This window comes from Melospiza melodia, chromosome 12, assembly GCF_035770615.1.
Source record: "Melospiza melodia melodia isolate bMelMel2 chromosome 12, bMelMel2.pri, whole genome shotgun sequence".
NCBI lineage: Eukaryota > Metazoa > Chordata > Aves > Passeriformes > Passerellidae > Melospiza > Melospiza melodia.
In genome coordinates this window covers 16548917-16562785 of record NC_086205.1, presented here as the reverse complement: position 1 = coordinate 16562785, position 13869 = coordinate 16548917, and the positions used below count along the sequence as shown (strand labels likewise).

The 13869-nt window shown below is 53.0% G+C and overlaps 1 protein-coding gene across 1 annotated transcript; it reads right to left on the bottom strand.

The window, feature by feature from the left end:
* Positions 1-8853: 8853 nt before the first annotated feature.
* Positions 8854-13859, bottom strand: LOC134423444 (vasorin-like). Its single transcript, XM_063166416.1, has 2 exons — positions 13021-13859; positions 8854-11537 (listed from the first exon to the last, which is right to left on the bottom strand). The coding sequence occupies exons 1-2, from the start codon at positions 13062-13064 to the stop codon at positions 8879-8881; spliced, it is 2703 nt and encodes a 900-aa protein (XP_063022486.1). The 5' UTR covers positions 13065-13859; the 3' UTR covers positions 8854-8878.
* Between the last annotated feature and the right edge of the window lie 10 nt (positions 13860-13869).

Below are 13869 nucleotides of genomic sequence, written 5' to 3'. Positions count from 1 at the left end.
GTCGTACTCCCCCCCGGTGACAAGTGACAAAGGGGGTGATGGTTGGTGCCAGGGACCTGAACCCCACGACATCAAACCTCTGCACATACCCACTGACAGGAGCCAGCCAGGCACAGGTACCAACACACCAGGTACCAACACACCTGGCCCTCCCACTCCCAGGCTCCCCTCCACGCTGTGCTCCATCCCTGCTCACTGCTGCAGAGTCCAAGCACAGGACCCTGGCAGGCAGAAATTATCTGCTTTCAAAGCCTTTTTTCTTTCTTCTTAATTGGGAGAACAGATGATTTTTTTTAAACAAAAATATGTTGTTATTGTGGAAAGTATCTGGTCTCCACAGAAAATGCCTTGCATTCGCTGTACACATTGCGGACCATACCAGAAAACATCTGATGTGCTTCCAAAATAGACAGGGCATTTCTTTTCTTATTAGAGTGGAAATTTTCCTCAGGAAACAAGCTTTACCTAGTTTGTGCTGACATTTGCTGCAGCAGAAAGCAAGCAGCCCTGTCCCCATCTCACCCTTTCATCTCCAGGCATCATGTGGGCATTGTGGCATGACCAAAACCTGTGGCACAAACCCTGGCATTGGTTCAAGATTTGACCCAAGTCCTGTACCACCAAGCACACACCCAGGCTGGTCCAAGAGCGAACCATAATTTCCTGGGGCAAGATGATATCTGTGTGGGAATTACTGAGGAAAACACAATATGTTACTGCTTTCTGGCTTTCAGTTAGTGTTGATGCTGTACAGTTGTACTGGCTAATGTTAAATAGATGTTTATCAAGCAAAGTCAAACCCAAATATTGCCATTTCAGTTTAGCATTGTCTGTGATTATTAGAACAAAAAAAAAAAAAAAAAGGAGAAAAAACATGAAACATTTTGTTCACATCTTTCAAATTCATCTGTGATTAATGTAGATGATAGGATGGTGATTACAACAACTCCACCATTGGTTTTCCTGCTGCATCGATAGCACAAGGTGGGATGCACCTGAGGACAACTGCTATGGTCCCTCCACAACAGCTCTGGCTGGGTCTGAGTCTGACTTTTTCTGCAACATTTCCATTTGGGGACTACTCCTTAGCTCTGTTTACCCCAACAAAGCTTCTGGACACAGCAAAGAAATTTGCCTGTGTCCCCTCACCTGAAACCTGCCTTACCAAACGCTCCCCACCAAGTGTTTTTAGGTTCAAGCCCCAGTGGTTCCCCTTGCACTCTGGAGAGCCTGTGGGCTCCTCAGGCAGGGGCTGCCTTCTCCAGAGACCAACCCAGGGAGCTGCAGAGGTGCCGTGTGACACAGCCAGCCGGGACACAACCATATTCTCTATTTCTTTCTTTTTTTTTCAAACAGATTTCTGAGAAAACATCTGCTGTGCCCCAAGCCCACACCGGATCTGAAGATCAAAATAAAGGACTTTTGTCTTTTTATTAAGCATTTTAGCAAACGAGACTATTACATTCATATTATATTTCCCTGTTTTGTACAAACACGTTTAAGTCAGCACTAAGAGGATTACGTTTATGGTGCACCAATCTCTTCTCAAATGGGTTGACTAAGGAAACTCTTGTTAAACAGTATTTTCTCTAATGCCTGTTGCTTTTCTTCCTTGCTTTAGTGCTCAGACGTCTATCCAGGCTCCCTAAATCCACCCTCCCCATAAGCTTTCAGATCAAGACTCTTCCCCCCTCTGCCCCCCTCCACACTCTTTAATACAGCTGAAGATGAACATTAGCGCTTGGTTCAACTGCACTGGAAAGGGAAAGGGCAGATTCATCAAAATCTTTATACCTCCATAGAAAAATGTAGCCTTTTGCCTTTCCTCGAGTGAATGTCTTTTCTAGAGGGTATTCATTAGGGGTTTGGTCTGTTTTTGCAGACAGCTCCACAGATGTTGACATTTTTTTTCTTCACTGGGTTAAGACGCCTTCTATAGGCTTTCAGTCTTCATTTGTTACTTCTTTATTATCCAAGAGGGTTTTTCTTTTTTTTTTTTCCGCTTCTTTTTTTTTTTTTTTTTTCCCCCTTTCTTCCCAAGGAGTTGACTCAGTTCTCTGAAGAGAGCAGTGGTAGTCAGGCTCATTATTATCTCGGGCCCTTTTTCCCGGGCCCGGCAGGCCGGCGGGGCCCGCGGGGCCATTGTGGCCGAGCAGCAGGTAGCTGTGGCACAGCGGGGTCAGCGCTCGGGCCGGCGCAGCGCCTTTGTGCGCCCGCCCCGTGCTGCTGCCGCCGTTTGTGCGGCGCTGGGAAAGGTCAGGAGCACGCTGCCGCCCGTACCTGAGCCTTTGTCTGCAGCCGCTGCCGGGAACTCATGTCAATAATTCATTGGGAGGCAATCGCTGGCGGGGGGACGGAGGGAAGGGGTGGAGATGTGCTGGCAGGGTGGTACCAGAGGTACCTGCTCCACCAAACACGCCTGCCAGGGTCTTGGCCGCAGCTGCCGTGTGCTCAGGAAGCCACGGGCTTGCCACATTCCATCAGGTTTCATATCATCACTCCTATACACCAGGATAGCTGCTTTCCCACTGCAAACTGTGCCAAGAGAGCCATTTGTGTGTGGAGGTTTAAAGCGTGGTGCAGGCAGCAACCTGCACTGAAATCCCCATCTCCAAACCCAACACTCTGCAATTAGCCCAGGACCCGTTACCCTTGCCTGCAGACACACACCATCCAAATACTCATCTCAGTGCCAGTACCTCTGCCTCAGCTCCCACAGAAACTTCACTGTGCATCTTGAGATTTTTCCACAGAAAAGGTTGGCGCTACAGACATGGGAACTGGCAAAGGCATCATAATTCAAGTGGTGCTTCAGGACCTGCCGTAACAGAAACCCGAGGTAAGGATCCAGCTAATTCACAGCAGGGCTCATTGTGTCACCCCATCACTGCGGGCCATGCATTATCTCCAGGAAAACTAAAGCCCTTCTGCTCTTCCTGAGAGCCCTCCCAGCCCATTCCCACACTGCTGGAGTCACCAGCCCTGCATGGAGCTCCCCAGCCGTGCTCCCAGCAGGAGCTGGTGTTGGGGACAGGGCAGAGGTGACAGGTATCTTTATCCCACCATGCAGGAGAGCTCAAAAGTCCTGCTGGCAGGAATTTGTTTGCAAATTTTCCCCCGTTGAAAGGAGTGAAGGGACTGATATGACTGCTTGATTATGGCAGGGGCAGGCAAGGCAGAGGGATGAGGCAGGCACTGGGGAGGTGTGCTCCTAGTCCTTAACCTCTGCTCCACAACTGGATGATTTAGTATCTTAGTGGGGTGTGCTGGCTCCAGCCACGAGGCAGAGGGTGGGCATTAAGGGAGATATGGTCTGAGTTAGCAATCACTGCCTGTGACTGGGGAGGGAAGGTGCCTGGCCAGCAGGCATGGCTCCCTCCTGCTGCAGGACTGTGCCAATGCTGGGTGCCCACACTGGGTGCCCAAGCACTCCCCAGCTGCCCTTGCCCAGCCAAAGGTGGAGCAGGAGGGGAGCAGCTCCCCCCTGCCTGCTGCAGCCCTGTGCTCAGCCCAGGACACTGAACTTGACTGGAGTCCACACGAGAATATTGATGGGGAGGCCAAAATCCATCACATTCAGCCCCCACCAGTATGCTAAAAGCTCTTGCCATTTTCTCTTTTTATCACAGCTTTAGCAGGAGAGCTCTCATTAGCTTTACACATCATCCCTGGGGAAATAGTGCTGATGGATGTGTGAGATCAGGCAGGTGGATTTTCTTTTCATCACATATGCTGGAAAGGCCTTCCCCTGCTAAAAGCAAGAGGAGACTGAGCCAGCTCTTGCAGACTGCTAATGATTCACCTGGAGGGTCCTGGCTGGATTTCAGGCCCCTTGCTCTGCTCTGGTGCCTGGGTGCTGCCTGGCCCAGAAGGCAGGGCAGGATCTGGCCTAGAACCAGAAGGATTTTCCTTTGGGATGGACCCCCCATTTTGCCCTGGATAAAGACTGGTCCTCTCCCAGTGCAACATTTCATTCCAGCAAATTCCCAGCACAAACACAGCAGGAAGTAACTTTTCTGTAACAGTGGAGTGGTGGCATCTCTGGCTGTTCCTGCCCTTTGTCACTCTGCTGTGTTTGTGCTGGCCATTGCTTCCCCTGAGCACACCAAGCTCAGTGGTGCTCACACACCCTGACCAGCATTAGGGACATGAAGGAGCCCTGGGCACAGGATCCACAGCAGCTTCTGCATGAACATGACAAGTGCTGGGGTTTATAACCGAGAAAATCTGGGCTCTGAAGGGCTCTATCTGGCGGGGTGGGAGGCGTGCCGCCCTGCCCAGAGCCACTTTTATGCCATTGTGCCTTTTCAGCACTGCATTAAGGCAGTCAAAGAAGGGGGATTTTTAATGGTTCCAGGGGAACAAAGCGGAAACATTCGACCCAACTTCATTACAGAATCATCTGAAACGCTTGAGGAACGTTTCCCACTAATTATCATAAATAGCCAAAAAAAATCTTTCCCTCCCAAAGCAGGTTCCAGCTGCCCCTCTGTGTTTTCTCACCTCCACTTCCAATAGCCTGACCCTGCCCCCGCACAAAGGGGAGACCCCATCTCCGCTCCCCCCACACTCAGGGGCTCTAAAGAAATACAAACAGGCAGCAGATTAACAGCACTTGTTTGCACCTTAAACAAACAGGAACTTCCGCCCCTCCGGGCTCTCTCACTGCCCAAGGGAGGATGCACCAGCTTGTTTTTCTTGCCCTTGCTCCCATGCCCTGCCCAAACTCTGGATAAAAGCCTGGACAGCCCAAGGCAGGAGGCAGACAGGATGAGAATGCCAGGGGTGTCAGCCCCCATCTCCTTGAGCCTAGTCCCTAATCTGTGTCCTCTTGCTGCCCCACCTGCCCCTGGGGAAGCCAGCCCCTGCTGCAGTAGGGCAGGGAGATGCCAAGGGCAAAGCAAATGCAGGAATGTCCCCATTCAGCTCTTGCCCCATATGTCTCACAGGGCTCCTTGCATGGCTGAATGGGTACTGTGAGTGGCTGTGGAGAGGGATGCTGAATGGGAAGGATGGAGAGAGGGACAAACCATCCAGAGGGACAAACACCACAGAGGAGTGGTGCTGGTGTTCAAAACCATCACCAGCATCGAGCAGCACACCAAGCAATGACTGTTAGCCTACAGGCCATCTCTGCTGGCTGTAACAGAGGATGGATGAGTGCTGTGCAAGCCTGTGCAGCCAGACCTGAGGCTGATCCCAGCAGCTGCCTCCTGTGCCTGGCAGCTGCCCCAGCTCATGTCCTCAACCTGCAGGTCTTATGTTGCCCATCCCACCTCTCCAGTGGCATTTCCAGCATCTCTCTGCTCCTACAGGAGCAAGTGAAAAACCAGCTCCTTCTTGCTGTGCCCACAGCACACAGAGAAGTCAGCCGCCAACTCCCCATGCCTCTCAAACCCCACCAGCAGCTTTTCAGACACTGCTCCAGCACAGCTTGGCACATGTCTGGCACCAGCACAAGAGGCAGGCATGTAGGGAGGAAGCTGTGGCAGCGTGGCCACGAGCTGGGACAGGTTCTCATCACAAGCCAGCAGTGAGACTTGCCCACCGGAGGCCCAGGCTTGCTCCTCGTGCGGGTTATTGTGCAAATCCCCTCATGCAGGTGTTCATTGCCTCCCCTTCCCATGAGCCACAATAAAGAGTTTTGCTTGTGAGCCCCTTCCTGCCCATGGGGTGCCCCAGGGACAGGAAAGGGAACTGAGGCAGGTGGCAGGGACAGGCACCACACCCGCAGCATGGCTGGCTCCCGGCAGGGCTGACATGCAGAGGGCTACAGTCAGTGCTGCAGCATGAGTGACAGTGCTGTGGGAACCACTTCTCACCTGCACAGGGCAGGAGGAGAGCCAGCAGCAGCTGCAGGAGTCCCAGGCCATGCTGGAGACCCCTGGTCCCAGCACCACTCAATGACACACATGTGTGGTCTCCTGTCTCTGGTTCTAATAGTTGGTCACCTGAGGCTGTGAGGGACTCAGGCAGCCACAGCAACTGGGAAGAGGTGGAGAGTGTCACAAGCAGCATGGAGAAGCCACATGGGGATGCTCAATTTTTTTTTCCCAAAGTGAGAACCAGGAGCATGCTGTGCAAGGAGCAGCTAGCAGAGGAAGAGCAAAGCGAGGTGATGTCTTGTTCAGTACATGGGCAATCCTGAGCAGCCCTCAGCACATGGTGCTGTGAATGCTAAAATCTTACCTGAGTTCAGGGAAACCAGGGAAATTCAGAGATTAAAAACTATCAGGCACTTCCCAGTGCAGTGGCATGCTGCAAAAGGAATGCCTGGGCTGCCAACAGCAGAGGGGAGAGGCTGTGCTGGGTACCCTGCACTCCACAGCCCTGCCCCAGCCACACACCTTCATTGCAGTGAGCTGCAGCCCTGAAGCAGCAAACACTGATCCCCCTGGTGCAGATCCCCCTGCTCTTGCTCAGCAAGCAGCAAACCCAAGCCTGAGTTGCCCTACAGGCTGCTCAGGCACATCGCCCCCAGGACACCCTGCATCCCTCTAAGCTCCTTCCCTCCTGGAGTACACTGTTGGCCTCAACAGGGGCAAATGGGAACAGCTGCTAATTCCTCCCAGCCCAGCCCATCTATAACCCTCCAAGGACTGGTCCTGAAGTAGTGGAGGGAGCTGAGTCTTCTCTGTGAGCCAGCTGCACCAGCCTGGCCCCGGGAACACGCACGCTGTGTTTTCATTGCAAATTACAAATCGATCATAGCAGCAAATTCCCGTGCTGAGAACACCCTTGGCTGTTATTATTTTACAGCACTCTGAAGCACTTAGAGGTGTTCTGGGCACTTAGAAAGATATGGCCCTTTTGGGGTATTATGGGGCAAATTAGTTTTAAGAGCAGCTGTAGGAATGTTGGCCATTTGGCCTCCAGAGCCGGATGGGCACAGGTGGAGGCTGCAGGGCCTTGTGCTGCTTTTGGATACAGCACCTCCCTGCAAAGAGGGACCCAGCATGCTCCAGAGCCAACACCTCGTGCCTGACCCCAGCTTTATTAATAACCAGTAATTAATATGAGAGCGGACGTGCCTTGTGTCTCTGAAGACCTTTTAAGATGTGATTATGTTGTGCTAATCTCACCCCGAAGTACTTCCCTGTTTAGACTGCGCTGGGCCATTAAATATCTGAAAAGCCAGCAGAGACCCCCCCTCATCACCTCGGGAAGTGCTCGGGGTCTGTTCCCCAGCAGCCAGGCCCCGCTTTCAAACCCTCTAAATCAAGTATTAAGCTGAGTCCATCTGGATTGCCAGGAAAAACACTCCCTCCCCCTCATCTGTATCTCATTACCTGCTGTGCCAGCCCCGGCCCCGGAGCCGCTCGCTCCATCCCGCCCAGATGTGCTGCCCCGCTCGCCTCCTGTATTTCACAGCCGTCAGCAGCACTTCAAGGAGCAGCTGAAGGGCCTGTAACACTGCACAGGTTCTTAGCAAGGATGTATATCCAGGTCCCTAATGCATAGCTGCAGGCATGCACTCCAGCACAAAGCCCCTTCCCCCTCCCCTGGCCTTGCAGGGGAACTGGGGTGCTCAGGGCTCACTGGCCACAAAGTTTCTGAGTTGCTTTCCCACTTTTCTTTGTGAAGCACATGTCCAGACTATTGCTTTTCAGATACTCTTTCCCTGGGACTCCCAAGCCAGGTAGCCCCCATGCCACACAACTGGGGAAGGCCACCCAAAGGCAGGACAAGATGGAGCAGGTGCCAGCAGCAATGGCAAGGAGTTGAACCCTGTAGAAACTGTGATCAAATTTGGGAGCAGCTTACCTTGCACAGGGCAAAATCAATGCTGAACCTAGAGCAAAAAAAAAGGTACTTAAAGACCCAAATCAAGGGAACAACCCCTGTGTTCATCAGCTCAAATTCTCCTGGAATAAAGCTTCCCAGGAAAGGTTTCAACACTTTCTGTGATGGCAGAAACCACAGAGGAACAGCCACTTTTGTTTAAGTTTGGCACTTCTCTAGGCCTGGCAGGAGCCCATGACTGCAGAGGCGAAGGCTCTTACCAACCCTTCCTGCCAAGTTTCCCAAGAGAGCTGTTCCTATCCTGCAGCCAGGGCTCAGCACCAGGTGAGGTCATGGTAAAGAAGCACATGCCAGCCATGCTGAAATATCAGTCTTCCAGAGGGGCTGGGCAGGCAGCACCACAAAGGGGGTTTGGAGGACATGGGATTTAAGAGTGGGAAGAAAAGCTAATCTATTGTCTCACAGTGCCACTGCCTGTGGAGGGTCAGCCCTGCTCCTACCCCAGCACTGACTGGGGGCTCCACACTCCAGCAAGCAACAGGTCAGGAAGAGAAAAGCCCCAGGATGAAAGCAGTCTTCTCACCAGCCCATCAGACATAGAGAGGAAGCTTTAATATCAGGGAGGAGGAAAGGGAGAGGGGAAGAGGTCTGTGTGTGACGGTGGTACAGACACTGACACATCCTGTAACGTGGCACAGGGAACAAGACGCGGTGCGGGGCAGGAAGCCTCGTGATATCTTCCTCCAAGGACCGCAAGCACCTTCCAGGGATGGGAGGAATCCGGGTGGGGCTCCTGACCCTCCACGGCTCCTGACTGACCGCGGGGGCCCGGCCGGCGGCTGCGGAGGCTCCGGCGCTCCGGGGGCCGCGGCAGGCGGTGGCAGCCACTGCCTGTGTCGGGATGCCATCTAGTGTCCCTCGGCAGAAGCGCCGCCAGGCAGGGACACCGAGATTGGGCTTGTAGGCTCCCAGCATCGCCAGGAGTCATCCCACAACAGCCTGGCTGCTGGGACCCCCTGCACTGGGATCGCCCTAGGACCCCCCATCCCAGGGGTAGCGCACCCTGCGGCCAGCACGGCTGCAAACCCCAAGGGAGGACAGCTGGCACTACCCAGCTCATACAGGGCAGCAAAGCTCAAGGTGGCACCGGGGCTGGCTCAGGGGTCCCCGGAGCAGCCAGACCCTGAAGGCTCAGCAGCCTCACGGGTGGCCCGGGGGGTCGGCGGGTGTCCTGGTGGAGAAGGAAGGCGACCACCCCTCCCAGCAGCGTGCAGGCAGCCTGCAATGCCAGCATGGCCAGCCCCAAGGCCAGGGACACCTGGCACTGCCATGGGCTGGTCCACAGGGACAGGCCCCAGGCATGATGACTGCTGGGGGTCAGGGGTGCAGAGGCTGGAGAGGGGCTGGTGCTGTCTGATAGTGCGGGGATGGGAGGTGTTGGAAGCAGGACGGTGCCTGCTGGGGCAGGAGCCTGCTGGGGAGCAGTGGGGGTGGGCTGGGCACCAGCTGTGGACGAGTCACAGGGGGTGGAATAGCCCCAGTCCCTGCCTGGTGCAGGAGCATGGTGTGATGGTGAATGGGAGGCCAGCGGGACTGTGCCCAGAGCAGCAGTCCTGGGGAATGGCCAGAGAGCCACAGAGGGAGCTGAGACAAGGGGTGTTGTGGATGTTCCCTGTGGGATGGTGGCTGGCCTCTCCCTGGGCACTGAGAGAGCAGGAGGCTCCTGTCTGGTGGTGGCTGCCAGTGAGCTTGTTGGCACCTGTGCAGAAGCAGAAGCTGGAGTGGGTGGCACAGGTTCTGGGTGGGTGGCCCCAGGAGTCTGTAGCCTTACCAAGGCTGAAGTTGAAACAGCTGATGATGGGCTGGTGACGGAAACCTTGGGCACCTCAGCTGATGATGATGGTGTGACAGTGGAGGCCTTTGGCAGCACAGTGGGTGATGAGGTGGTAATGGAGGTGTCTGGCAGCACAGGTGGTGATGAGGTGGTGATGAAGGCTTTTGGTGATGGTGTGGTGATGAAGGACCTGGGCACAGTGGTTGTTGACGGCTTGGTGATGGAGGCCTTTGGCAGCATGGCTGGTGATGGGGTGCTGATGGAGGACTTTGGCACACTGGCTGTTGATGGTGTGGTGGTGGAGGTCTTGGGCTTATTGGTTGTTGATGGGCTGGTGCTGAAGGCCTTCTGCAGCACAGCTGGTGTTGGGATGGTGACAAAGACTTCAGATGGCTTGGCTGGTGACAGAGTGGTGAAGGCAGCCTCCATGGGCACGGTTGCCAATACAGCAGAGGTGACCACAGGTGGAAGAGTGGTTGGCAGTGTCCTGATGGGAAAGGATGCCAGTGACATCATGGTTGGAGCTGCTGTGGACACGGCTCCACGTGACAGGAATGTTGATGTCCTTTGTGATGGTGTGGAGTTAAATGGCAGAGTACCTGGGCAAATCAGGTGTTCGTCCCTCAGCAATGTTACTTCTTGCCCTGCCAGATGGGGTGGGCTCTTGCAGGAGACTTGGGTGGACAATTTGACCTTCTCCCTGTTGCCTAGGATCCAGCGGTGCAGGTAGCAGAGGTTACAGTCACATTTCCAGGGGTTACCACTCAGATACACTGAGCTGAGCTTCTTCAGAGGGTCTAGGAGCCCTTGAGGAATACTCTCCAGCTGGTTCTTTCGAAGATTGAGGGTTTTCAGATTTGGGAGAGAAGCAAAGACCTCTTCATCCAGAGCAGAGAGCTGATTTGTATCCAGCTGGAGGTCTGAGAGCTTGCTGAGCCCAGTGAAGACCCCTCTTGGCAGGGCTGAGAGCTGGTTGTGGGACAAGATGAGTTTGCCAAGGGATGTGAGGTTGACAAAGATGCCCTCTGGAAGTGTGGCCAAACTGTTCCTGCCCAGATCCAGCTCCCTCAAGTGTGGCATGATGTCAAAAAGGCAGGAGGGGAGCTCCATAATATGGTTTGAGCCCAGAGTCAGCAACTTCAGTTTGTTTAAACCAAAAAAGCTCTGAGGTGGGAGAACCTTGATGAGGTTGTTGTCCAAGAAGAGTTTCTCCAGGTGAGGCAGGCTCCTCAGAAGCATGGGTGGCAGTGCCCTGAGCCTGTTCCTCTGGAGGCTGAGCTCCAGCAGCTCCAGCTGACTGTCTAGCAGTCCCTCTGGGAGCTCCTGCAACTCGTTCTCATACAGCCGGAGGACTTGCAGCTGGGTGAGTTTGCTAAAGGCATTCACAGGAAGAGCTGTGATCCTGTTTCTAGACAGGTCCAAAAAAGTTAGATTGACAAGAGAATCAAAAATGCCTTCTGGAAGAGAAGGGATTGCATTGATGTGCAGGGAGAGCTCCCCCAAACTTTCCAGCCCATCAAACAGGCCTTTGGGGATGGATCTGAGCTGGCTGTCTCTCAGCTCCAGCCTCTGTAAACTTGGGAGGTTTTGGAAAGTGCCCACAGATAGTTTCTCTAATGAGGCACCAGAGATGTCCAAGTCCCTCAACTTGTCCAAATTATCAAAGGCTCCAGGTTCAACAGTCTTGATCTTGTTGCCAATGAACAAAATCTTGGTCAGGTTGGGCATGTACCTGAAGGCACCTTTACTTATAGAAGTGATGCTGGTTTGCACAAAGATCATCTCAGAAACAAAGGGCTTTGCAATCTTTGGGATCTCTTTGACATCATTTTTTGTCCCTCTGTAGACCTCCTGATAGTCTTTGGGCATTTCATATGGATCTTCACCCGGGATTTGATCTTGGCATTTATGGGGATTGAAGGACAAGAGGAAAAGGAAAAGGAAATGCTGGTACATTGTTCTGGAAAAAAAAGTTTCAAAAATCAGTTATGAAGAGCAATAAATCTCTGTCCACAGTTCATGAACTGTGGTATCATGCTTGTTCAGCTCTCAGGACTCTTCTATTCACATACCATGATTCATTTCATGAGAAAGAGAGACTGGACAAGCAAACATTCACTGCATTTACACGAGTTCACTGCTGCTGGTACCAAGGGATGGAGAGGGAAGGCAAGCCAGCTCATAGCTTGCCCTGGGAGATGCTGCAGGAGGGACAAGGGCTGGACAGTCTGTTCTCTGGCCCTTCTCACGTGTTTGAACTGCAGGCTCAGCCTGCCTGGGTGAAGAAGGCAAAGTGCTGCTGCCATTAGTGCTGCCCCAGCGGGTCCAGTTAGTCACAGGGCAGCAGCCCATTCATGCAACAACAGAAGCAGTCAGCCCTGCACTTGCTAATGAGGGATCAGCAGGGCTCCCAGGAGCCAGCCAAGACCACAGGACCTCGTGTGCTTAGAATTAACACACTGTGCTGGGCAGACTTGCTATTTCATTTCTGCTTCTCTTAGTTCAAGGGGCTGATTTAAAACATGGTTTCTAAGCACCTCTTTTTCAGGATTCTTGCTAATTGTACCATATTTTGGCCTTGGTCATGCAGCTCTGACAGACAGAAATAGTTAATGTGAGAACAGCATCCAAGCTTTACAGCAAGGCTCATTAAAACCTTGGAATGTCCACAGATGAACTATTTAACACCCAACATTTGGGGCTCTGACCTTGCAGGTAGAAAGTTAAATCACTGATGCACACCTACTAGTAGAGCCCACTTCTTCCATGGAAACATTTGGAAACACTCAGCTAACACATTAACTGGGGTTTAACTGCCATGAGCACCTCACTGGCACCATATTTCCAACTTTTAATTCACAGCCCTGGGTGGGAGCAGGTAAAAGAGGTACGAGTTTCTTCTTGGGTGACCATCAAAGCTGGCCATGCAAAAAAACTTATTCTGGGAGGGTAAATCTTCTATGAAAAGTTATTTTTTAAAAGAACATAGAGACATCAGCAAATACAGGAGACTGAAAGCCATTGGGTTTGAAGATAAATGGATGGGAGGTGACACTGGTTGTGCAGGCTGCCCCCAGGGCTCAGCCACTGCTGCTCCCTGCCCATCCTCTCCCCAGGGAGACAAGTGGAAGAGCCGGGGCTGTGGCTCTAGAAGTGCCTGCTTCACTTCTGATGCAGGGGCAGTGCACTGGGTGAAATGTAGAAACATCTGAGGGTGTGGGGATGAAAATTGGCAGTTTTGAACCACAAAACCCTTTTAAAACCCTCACTGCGGTCCCATGCTTGTCCCCTACTCCAGCCAGGCAGAGTCATGGAGAGATGGTCCCAGCTCATGGCACTGAAGCCTCCCCCGCTCCTTGCTGCAAGGAAACACCAACAGCCCTCCACACCGCCCCTCCCAGCACATTTTAGAGAGCACAAAAGAAGCATTTTGCATCACTTACTTGGCTGAGCACTTGCAAACGAGTTCAGCCACGGGGCGAGCCATGCCATGGAGGAGTGAGGACACCGGATGGGGGTCTCATCACCTGGCCAGCTCTTTATCCACGTCCCAGGCACGGGGCTCAGTTTCACGTGAGGTCAGGACACCAGTCTGTGTGGGGAGATAAGGGACGGCCAGGGAGCTGTGCCCCCAGTGCAAGAGGCCACGGCAGAAACCCCTTGGAGGCGACGCAGTCACGTACTCCCCAGGCGTTATCTGCTGGCACCACTCGACTGGTCACATCCAGGGAAAGCTGAAGATCTCCAGGCCAGCCTGTTTGCAGCCATGGTCTCTGTGGTCCTGTATCTCCAGCAGGATAACTCACCAGTTTCACAAACACCACCTCCATCGACACAACAGACAGCTGTTTCATTCCTCAGCATTTGCCTTATGTAGCTAAAAGTGCGGTTCTGAACCCATTTTTTAACGCTTATAAACAGTGAAACATTTGCGGCTCGACAGATACAAAAACACGCGGGCTCTGTGCTCAGCCCCACAGCTCCACCTTGCTGACCCCAGTGCTGTGTGCTCCAGGCTAGTGCTGGGCATCCTGTGGGATGCTCATTTTGAGGCAAACTGCCAGGATATCCATTGCTTCCCAATGGGTAATTGCAACAATTGCATTTAAACTTCTTCCATTTTCACCTGCTTCTATAAAAGCTCAGCTTCTGCTTGCTGGGGTTCATTGCATTTTTCTTGGCAAATTCAAAAACAAACTACTGCACATTTTTAAGAGCCTTACCCTTTTCCAGCGTCGTATCCATCCATGTCACCACCGGGTCTCCCCACCGCCGGCTCTGCCTGCGGAGCC